Genomic DNA, 10,873 nt, shown 5'->3' on the forward strand with positions numbered 1-10,873 from the left:
TGAAGATTATGTCAATTATATTAGCCTACATGTCTAAGGAGTCTGGTAGTATCATTAACTAATAGATGTTAATTGATCAATTTGAAAGTAAATAATAGAAAACTATTAAAAGTGACATAAAATATGAGGTATATTTATCACCAGAAAAAGAAGTCAGGGCATAGGTGCCTGACATTCTTAAAGTAGCTCATTGGCTAAGGGGCTCGATGATGTTAATGGCCAGCTTCTGGTGTTTTCTTCATGGCTATAAAATGGTTGCTGCAGTTCCAGGCAGTAAGTATGTGTTTAAGGTATTAAGATGCCTGTTGCATCAGTCCTACATGAAGAAAACAAACACTTTTCCAGAGACACTCCAACTTCTCTCTACCCTGGATTCCTCTTATGTCATATTGGCAAAAAGAAAGGCTGAGATAGTGTTTAACTTCTCCTGGTTGTATAGTAAAGACAAACAAAGGAGAATATGATTGGGAGTAAATGTTAAGTTATACAGTCAATAGTGTTAGACTCAGGTCCTGACTTCTTTCTGGGGAGAAAAGACTTAGGGAATCAAATTAGGGATTTGTTTTCAAACTTGTTGAGGTTAAAGAAACATTAAGATATCTAAGTGGAAGGGCAAACGAGGTAGTCATTAGAATATAAATAACAGGTGATACTATAGGAAAAGATGAAATTAGAACAAACAAGGCTACAATAAAAGAAACTCATAAATCTCATTCATTACTGGTAGGAATAAAAAATGGTACAGCTACTTTGGAAGACAGTTTGGCAGTTTCTTCCAAAACTAAATATTCTTATCAAAGAACCCAGCAATTGAGTTCTTGGTATTTATCCAAATGAGCTAAAAATTTTATGTCCACAAAAAAATTCTGCAAATAGATATTTATAGATATTTTATTCATAATGGTTCAATTCTGGAAGCAACCAAGATGTCTTTCATTAGGTGAGTAGATAAATAAAACTGTGGTTTATCCAGAAAATGGATTAATCACTAAAAGACATGAGCTATGAAGCCATCAAAAGATATGGAGAAAATTTAAATAAATGCTTACTGTATGATTCTAACTAAATGACATTCTGGAAAAGGCAAAAACTATGAAGACTGTAAAAAGATAATGGCTGGCAGGTATTAGGAGGAGAGAAAAATAAATAGGTAGAGCACAGATGATTTTTAGAGTGAAACTCTTTTATATGATATTAAAGTGGTAGACACATGTCATGTACATTTGTCAAAACCCGTAAAATGTACAGGACTAAGAGTGACCCTTCATGTAAACTGTGGACTGTGGGTTATACTGATGTGGATTCATGTAGTGCAACAAATATACCAATATGGCACTGGATGCTGAGGGCATTTACATGTATGAAGGCAGGAGGTCTGTGGGAACTCTGTATTCTCTGCTTAATTTTGCTGTGAATCTACAACTGCTCTAAAAAAAATAAATTTTTTTAATGAATAATAAGGGACTTATCACACAACTTGGGAATATGTAGAAAAAGAGGCACCAACTAAAGAACAGCAATCAAAGAAAAAAAATGATGAGGATATAGCAATAGAGAACCACAGGGAAGTATTTCAAAAGGGCAGGGCCAATAGTGTTGAAATGTGCTCTAGTTACACTGACCAGGATGTCGAGAAGACTAAAGAATACGCTTCACAGGTTTAATCACCAGAGGTCACTTATAATCTAAGAAAGAATGGCTTTCAATGGAATTACAGTGGAGAAGTCCAGTCACAGGAAGTGAAAGATGTATAATAAAGAAGGTAAATAAATAAAATGAAAGAGGAAAAGAAGGCAGTATATGTGAAATTTCTTATTAAGTCTGACATCTGCATATTTATGGCTGATCTAAATTTATTTAAAAATATTAACTATCCAAAACTGTGTTCTTCAGGAAACCATTTTTTTCACATAATGGATAAAATTTATTTTAAATGAGAAAATATGCTTTTTAAAAATTAACTATTATGATATAGACTGGTATCAGTATAAATTTAGCCCTTTATTTTTATGTGTCAATGTGTTTTACTTGTTATTAGGGAAAACTACAAACACTATAAAAGTAGGGAGAAAATTCCTAAATTAGCAAATTTAGCTGGTTTAATTCCATGCTACATTAAAAATAATATATATGATCAGCAAATAACCATTTATGCTCTATCATTAGAAATAATTTATAAAGAACCCCCAGATTATCAGAATAAACAAAGATTTATTATTTGAACAACCCTATAATATTAAAAAGTATTTCCTTGTATGATAATCATACACTTGCCTTAATCTATTAGAAAGTTCTACATAATGTATGACCATTAACTTGGATTTTTCCCAAGCACATTGCTAGAACTGTTCCCTTTATGAATTTCAGCATTACACAATAAAATAAAGCATAAATTTTTATGCTTTCATCCTTGTCAAATTTACTTTTTACTGATATCAATAACAGTACTTTTTATAATAAAATACTAGAAATATTATTGACTCACTGAAGGCTCCTAGAGAAGCCTCTTTTAAAAACTTCCCTCTGAAAGCTTATTTAGGTTACTAACTAAATATTGAACGAGTTAACAAACACAAATATAATACCTGTTAGTGTACCTTAAAAGACAGGCATACTGCTGAGAAAGTACACAGTTGATTCATTAGACAGCTTGGTAACAAACTTATTATTTAAAACTTACATGGCAACTTGAAGATAGAGAATGCAACACCTAAAGCACCAAATAAAGAACAAAATCCCTGGAAGCTAAGAATAATTTTAAAAAATGATTCAGAATAAAGCAGATATATAATACATATATTTAAGGTTTCTCATGAGGGAATATAGCACAAAATAACTAAAAAATAATTCAAACATAGCTTTGTTTATATATTGCTTTACATAGTCTATAGTTTATAGAGATTTCTATTTTATAGGGGTTTTATTTGTTTTGGGTTTAAACTTCCAGGATATTTTTGTTCTATACCTTTCCTTCTAATTTTAATAACCCCTTAGAAATGTGCATTTCTTTTTCTCCACAGACAGCAGGTCCATATAATTCAACTTAACATAATTACACAACAAAAAATCCAGGAAAAGAACTGTGGTATTGTGATGTACTTAACAAACTAGAATTTTAATTTTAGGTTCGTTTTACATAAGAATAGCCATATCATATATGCCACATGAAATCTGTCTCCTGATGCTGATGATAAGTTGGGCAGATGTAATGTAAGCTGCCTTTAAAATAATGCTACTTTTGATTTGCAAGTATACATTTGAAAAAATTATTGTACTAAATTTTACTCTAGTAAATTCCTTGGGGTAATTAAAAAATGATCAAGAATCTAAATTTCTTTTCTTTCCCACTTCTTGCTCTTGTCTATCTATCAATTTGAGAGAAAAGAAGAGGAAGTGTATCAAACAATGACAACAAAGTTATTATAGGCTCCTAACTAAATGAAGCTAAACACATTTGCAGAAAAATCTAACTTCAACTAAACTTTACACTTTTTGGACTAAATATATTTTCCACTTCAAAATGTCACCATTTTTCTAATTTTGGTAGATAATCCTGGCTTCGTGAGTTTACTAATACTATACTAATGCTGTAATATTCTCCTGTAAGCTGTAGCAAAAAGAGAATTTGAGACAACAAAGTACAATACAATCTTGACAGCACCTTTTTCCTTACTGCACAATCATGGTAATGATGAATCTTTTCTGTTTCTTATGGATATGGTTTTGTTTTTATTTTTGACCAGTTAATGAGAATGTAAGCACCTTGAGGGCAGGAACCACCACTGTGTTACAGGTATTATGCCAGGAAGTGGGAAAAAGATGAAAAAGGAGAGTGTAAAGTAATAAGTACCATAGGAAAAAAATACATAAGTAGCAGAATTAAAATGCCATGATGTCCTTTTTTCATGATTATTGAATCTATACTACAATGAAACAGAACCTCTTGCCATGAAATGTACAGTTGTTTCAACTTCTAGTAGACTATTTTCTTTCTTTTTTTGTAATAAGTAACATTTTAAGTACTACCTCAATTTCCAAACATATTCACATACCCTTCACGGAGAGTCACTTCTGTGGGTTAATAATATTACAAGATTAGTGTAATAAATATTGATGCGAAGAAAAGGCTCATCGTTTAATTTTTTTCTTTTAGTGTGGCCCCTCTTTATTAACTACAAAAGATAACAATACATTGTAAAATCGGAAACAGAATGAACACATACCCAAAGTATTAATATGCCAGCACTCAAAATTCAGAAAATATGTTGTTTTCATGTACACATACACGAAATAAAATAATACCATAACAGAAGGGTGCTGTATCTGTGTTTAAAGAAGGGGTTGTTGGCAAACACCACAGCTCACTTCTGCGGAAATGTACACAACTGATATATGCAGCACCGAAAGCTGGCACCAAGGGCTTACAACCTTAATTTGCCTGTAAGGAAGAACGGAGATTTACCTTCAGAGCACGTTCTTGATTGTTTTCAGCAGTCAGATGTCTCATGTTGTTTGCTGAAGTCTGGTTCTGCTCTTTCAGATGATGAAGCTCCTGCTCCAGCCGCTTGCACTGCCACAGGGGAAGAATCCCATTAAGTAAAGGAGGTATAGCATTTTTTCTTTCCAACAAGCCACACGAATTAATGTAAATAATACCACTGCATTCACTAAAAGACAAGGTATCTTTCGCAACAAGAATAGTAAGTTAAAAGTAATGATGAATATGAACAAAATAATATTGTTTATAGTACTCTGACAATTCAATTGCAATTTTGCCTTTTCTTAATCTATTGCCATAAATTAGAAAAATACTTTGTTTTTTCATAAAATTAATTTTAAAATTAATTTCAAACTACATTTAAAATTATTTTCTTCTTGATCAAATAATTTTTTAAATTATATATCTTTAGGCTGAATAAAAACATGCTTCTAAAAATCACATGAGGGTATTCTGTGATGAATTTTTATTAAACTTTTAAAAATAACAATTATAAAATACATATTAAGAGGTTTTTCAGATTTTTAGAGATATCTAAAGAAACAACTGTGTAAGGAAGAAAGTAGTAACTACAGAGTGCTACAGCTTTAGAAACAACTAAGGAACCAAGTTTTTTGATTTTTATTTTGACTAAACCTTATTTTTAAGTAAAACAAATGATATTCTGACCTACAGGAAATACATGAGAGTATAAGGAAAAAAAAGAAATTATCAATAAAAGTGTAAGTGGGAATCTATCTTAAAAAATAATTGAAGTATGCCATTTGAATATAAGATCTTAATATAAATATATCAAACATTATACAGGATATAAAGTGATGTGCTATAATTCTGGACCATATCAAGATACATGGGGGATTAGTTAAAGGAATAAAGTACTAAACCCAACTTTCAGGAAAAAATGTTAAACATCACTCCTTATCTGTTTGTTAACTGGAGTATTTAAGGGGTGCCTGGCCGGCTCAGTTGGATAGGACCTGGGACTCTTGGTTGTGAGTCTGATGCCCATGCTGGAAGTACAGATTACTAAAAAACTAAACTTTAAAAAAAATTAGGGTATTTAAGTAACAACCATTAAGTAAATATCTAGACAAAGTTAATTCTAGATTATTTTACAAATGGCTAGCTGTCCTATTGAATTAAAAATCATTATTACAATACAATCAAGATACAATCATAATCCAAATTGGCATCTAACATTGATTACTTTTGCCTCTATAATATTTAGTCCATGTTAGTATTTCTCGAGCCTTAGTAATATATAAAAGAAATGACTTACCAAACTGCTGATATTGACTTAAATTATATAATGATGTTTTACAAACACAACATTGAATATACATGCCTCATGCATATACAACTATAAAGCCAAAATACATTTATAAATGAAGTAAAATAATAATCACAAAACTAAGATTTTTAAAATATCAATTTATCAGATAAAGTCTTGCTGAAATTAATTTCTGCAAATATAATATAGTGTTGACTATATTACAAATATAATATAATAGCAGATCATTTCATGTTGCCACGTCTATTCCCACATGTGCTGTGTGACAACTTAAATCACTTATCATATTTTTAGGGGTGCCTGGGTGGCTCAGTCAGTTAAGCATCCAATTCTTGATTTCAGCTCAGGTCATGATCTCATGGTTTATGGGATAGAGCCCCACGTTGGGCTCTGTGTGACGACATGGAGCCTGTTTGGGATTCTCTCTCTCTCTCTCTCTCTCTCTCTCTCTCTCTCTGCTCCTACCCCACTCATTCACTCTCTCAAAATATATAAATCACATTAAAAAACACCTACCACATTTTTAAAACAATTTTGAGTGTAACCTTTGCGCATTACATCATTTGGCCTTCATCTGGAAAGGACACATGATTTACACATTAAACTCTGTATCTCTCCCTTTTTGCCTATAACAATTTAAATATTTGCTCACATGATCAAGCCTACCAATACTTACAGAAAAGAAAGGAACATATTAAATGACACTGTAGAGATGCGATCAATAAACTGGGAAACTCTACCAAACAACGAACTCAGTTTGTTTAAAAAAATAAACTCCAAGGACAAAAAGAAATATAAGGGGAATCTATAAATTAAAAATAGTGTTAAGAGTCAATCCAGTCACTTGCAATGTGTAATTCTTATTAAATTAAATTCAAAGAGGAAAGTTATGATATTTATGGGATTACTGGAAATTCAAAACTGATCAGATGTTTTCCAATACTCTTTGCTAATATTTTTGATGTGATATCATACTGTGGTTATGTTTAAGCAACAGTTCATATCTTTTAGAAACAGACAAAATAAGGGGCTCCTGGGTGGTTCAGTCATAAAGAGTCTGACTTTTGGTTTTGGCTCAGGTCATGACCTCACAGTTCCTGAGTTTGAGCCCTGCATCAGGCTCTGGCAAAGGCTGCTGGGGATCCTCTCTCCCTCTTCTCTCTGCCCCTCTCCTGCTCACTCACTCTCTCCAAATGAATAAACTAAAAAAAAAAAAAAAAAAAAAAAGGAATACACAGTAAAAGTTACAGATAAAAAGGATATTATATCTGGTATTTCTTTCAAAATAACGTAAGAAGGAAGAAATGAGTGGGGGATAGGGATAAAAAAAGATGGACAGTTGTAGCATGGTAAAAATATCTCAGAGGCTCAGAGATTCTATGGTCTGTAGGTTCACTGATAAGAAGAAAAGGATTAAAATTTCTCTATAAAGAAACAAAACTAATTATACACTGCAAGTGAACTAAACATATAAAATATAAAAATTGATGGCAAATTTTTATAAAATGATTTTGGCCCATATTTAATAAAGATCTGTTTTCAGCAGTATTTTCCTTTTACTTGCTATTGTGATAAGAAAGAATTCTATCAAGCAGGCAATACATTGTTATGAATCTGTTTTACTTTATGTGCTCTTCCTGAAAAATTAACATGCCTTAAATTTTTAACAAAAAGTTTTCTAATACTGTATAAGTTTTTAACTATTGCTGTTTCTCTTCCTGTACAATCTGCTTTCAGTCACGGATCATTTTGACTGCATACAATCAAATGTCTCCTCACATGGATGCTATACAATTCTTTCCTTTGTAGACAAAAAATAACAACAGACTCTTTCAGTCAAAACAGATACTATACTTTGGTGTCAATGTGAATTATTTATTTTGAACTGCAGATGTTTGGAAGCACTTAGGATTATATAAATAAGTTTTTATTCTTCTTAATTTAGAAGAATCTTTAAAAATCACTTCATTTTAGATTTAAAAACAGTAACTAGAATGCTTCTGTCACACTGTAATAACTTGGAATAGAGTTTTCAAATTCAAAGGGCAATTTGTTTCTTCAAAGCCTTGGAAAAATATCAATAACGTGGTTTAAATCAACATTTATTCAATGCTCAGAGGTATTAAGTTTAAAGATACCAAAGATTAAAAAAGAAAAACAATAATTATGTGAATGAGTCTCTAAAGCCACATGTACTAAGTTGGTATGTGTGTATATACACACGCACATACACAGGCACACAAACATACAACATACTAAAAAACATAGTTATCCAGTAAATATTCATTGGGCATCCACTAGACAAGATACCAGCAGCCACCAGGCAACATGTCAGACAATGGCAATGACATATTTCTACAGATTTCTACATAATAATCTTAATTATACATTTCAAAATGTGATAAGAAAGTGAATAACTAGGGATTTAATAAGAAATACAGTAATGTATAGTCCTTTTAAACTATTGGATTATTTTAAAAAAAGATTAAAGAAAGATTTTTTTTCTTAATGTTTATTTTTGAGAGGGAGAGAGACAGAGACAGAATGTGAGCAAGGGAGAGGCAGAGAGAGAGGGAGACAGAGAATCTTCAGTAGGCTCCAGGCTCCAAGCTGTCAGCACAGAGCCTAACATGGGGCTCAAACTCACAAACTGTGAGATCATGACCTGAGCCGAAGTTGGACACTTAACTGAGTGAGCCACCCAGACACTCTAAGAAACATTTTAAATAACAAAGTAAAAGGATTAGTAAACATGATAATTACTTTAAAGGTATCCACATGTATGCAGGTATTTATTTAGTATGCTGTTATTAAAATACTATTTTGTAATACTATTTAAGATTATGTGAGCTGCATTCATAAAAAGCTTTTCATTTGAAAAATCAGTTTGCATCTCTATTTCAGAGTAAAGACTAATGCACATAATATTAATAGTCAATAAACTCTTACAATGTACATATATTTTCATTTTCCTTGGGTAAATATCTAAAAATGAAATTGCTATGTCACAGAGTAGATACTGCTCCACTGCATAAGAAACTGCCACAAGGATCAGAATTTTGGTTGCTAACAACCTCACCAATACTTGTTGTGTCAGTCTCTTAAATTTCAGATACCATAGTTCATGTGATGTAGTATCACATTCAAATTTGTGTTTCCTGGGGCACCTGGGTGGCTCAGTTGGTTAAATGGCCGACTTCGGCTCAGGTCACGATCTCACGGTTTGTGGGTTCAAGCCCTGCATCAGGCTCTTTCCTGAGAGTTCAGAGCTGGGAGCCTGCTGTGGATTCAGTGTCTCCCTCTCTCTCTGACCCTCCCCCACTCATGCTCTGTTTTTCTTTGTCTCAATAATAAATAAGTAAAAACATTAAAAAAATAAATAAATTTGTGTTTCTCTCTTCACAAATTGTAATCTTTTCATGTGTTCATTGAACATTTGTAAATTTTCTGCCCATTTGTAGGGGGGATTGTTTATCTTCTTATGATCTATTTGTGAGAATTATTCAAACATACTTAATATTTAAGTCTTGTGGCAGTACATAAACTGCAAATATTTTCTCCCATGCTATGGCTTACCTTTTCATTTTTTTAAAATTGGCCTTTGATGAGTATTAGTTTTTAATTTTGTTAAGTACACATTTATCAATTTTTGCATTATGGTTTGAGCTATTTCTATCCTTTCCGAAATGCTTGCCTAGCTCAGTATAATAAAGATATTTTCCTCAAGGTTTAGGTTTCCTGTTTAGGTCTATAATCCACCTTGACTTTATTTTTGATTACAGCATGAAGAGTCAGGCCTCCTTTTAGTTCCATATGGATACCCAGCTGTTGCACCACAATTTGCTGACTTCTCTTTCCACAATGGACTGATCTGATGTCCTGGTCTAAAATCAAGGGAGTCCCATAAGCAAAAGAATGAAGTTAGACAACTTGATTAAGACATACAGAAAAATTAATTTAAAACCGATCACAAAACTAAATGTAAAAGCCAAAACCATAAAAATCTTAGGAGAATGTGCCATGTGCACTCGAAAAGAAGGTGAATTTCCTATCTTCAGGATGCAGAGTTCTAAATATATCTATCAGTTCCATCTGTTCCAATGTGTGGTTCAGGTCCATTGTTTCCTTAGTGATTTTCTGTTTGGTTGATCCATCCATTGCTGTCAGTGGAGTATTAAAGTCCCCAGCAATTAGCACATTTTTGTCAATAAGATTGTTTCTTTCTGTGATTAATTGTTTTATGTATTTGGGCGCTCCCAAATTAGGCACATAGATGTTTATAATTGTTAGCTCTTTCTGATGGAGAGATCCTGTAATTATTATGTAATGTCCTTCTTCATCTCTTGTTACTGCCTTTACTTTAAAGTCCAGTTTGTCTGATATAAGGATGGCTACTCTAGCTCTCTTTTGGCTTCCAGTCGCATGATAGATATTTCTCCATCCCTTTACTTTCAACCTGAAGGTGTCTTCCAGTCGAAAATGAGTCTCTTGTAGACAGTAAATAGATGGGTTTTGTTTTTTTATCCATGCTGCCACCCTGTGTCGTTTGGTTGGAGCATTCAGTCCATTTACATTCAGTGTTATTATTGAGAAATGTGGGTTTAGTCATTGTGTTCTCCCTAGAATTCATGTTTACAGTGGCGTCTCTGGTACTTTGTATTCTTTGCAGCATTTCCCTTATAGAGTCCCTCTTAGGATTTCCTGTAGGGCTGGTTTGGTGGTCATGAATTCTCTCAGTTTTTGTTTTTTTGGGAACACTTTTATTTCTCCTTCTATTTTGAATGACAGGCTTGCTGGATAAAGGATTCTTGGCTGCATGTTTTTTCTGTTCATCACATTGAAGATTTCCTGCCATTCCTTCCTGGCCTGCCAGGTTTCATTTGATAGGTCTGTAACCACTCTGATAGGTTTCCCTTTGTATGTGAGGGCCCTTTTCTCCCTAGCTGCTTTCAGAATTCTCTCTTTATCTTTATATTTTGCCAGTGTCACTATGATATGTTGTGGTGAAGGCCGATTCATGTTACATCTTAAGGGGGTTCTTTGTGCATCTTGAATTTGAATGTCTATTTCTTTTCCCAGATTTG

General features: G+C 32.8%; 1 protein-coding gene across 1 annotated transcript in view; it reads right to left on the bottom strand.

The window, feature by feature from the left end:
- Positions 1-10,873, bottom strand: part of MIPOL1 (mirror-image polydactyly 1) — a 292,991-nt gene that overhangs the window by 147,151 nt on the left and 134,967 nt on the right. The window contains exon 10 of the mRNA XM_029952677.1: positions 4,463-4,570. Coding sequence (XP_029808537.1) covers positions 4,463-4,570 — 108 coding nt within the window. The remainder of the gene's footprint in view (positions 1-4,462; positions 4,571-10,873) is intronic.

The sequence above is a fragment of the Suricata suricatta genome, chromosome 9 (assembly GCF_006229205.1).
Source record: "Suricata suricatta isolate VVHF042 chromosome 9, meerkat_22Aug2017_6uvM2_HiC, whole genome shotgun sequence".
Taxonomy (NCBI): domain Eukaryota; kingdom Metazoa; phylum Chordata; class Mammalia; order Carnivora; family Herpestidae; genus Suricata; species Suricata suricatta.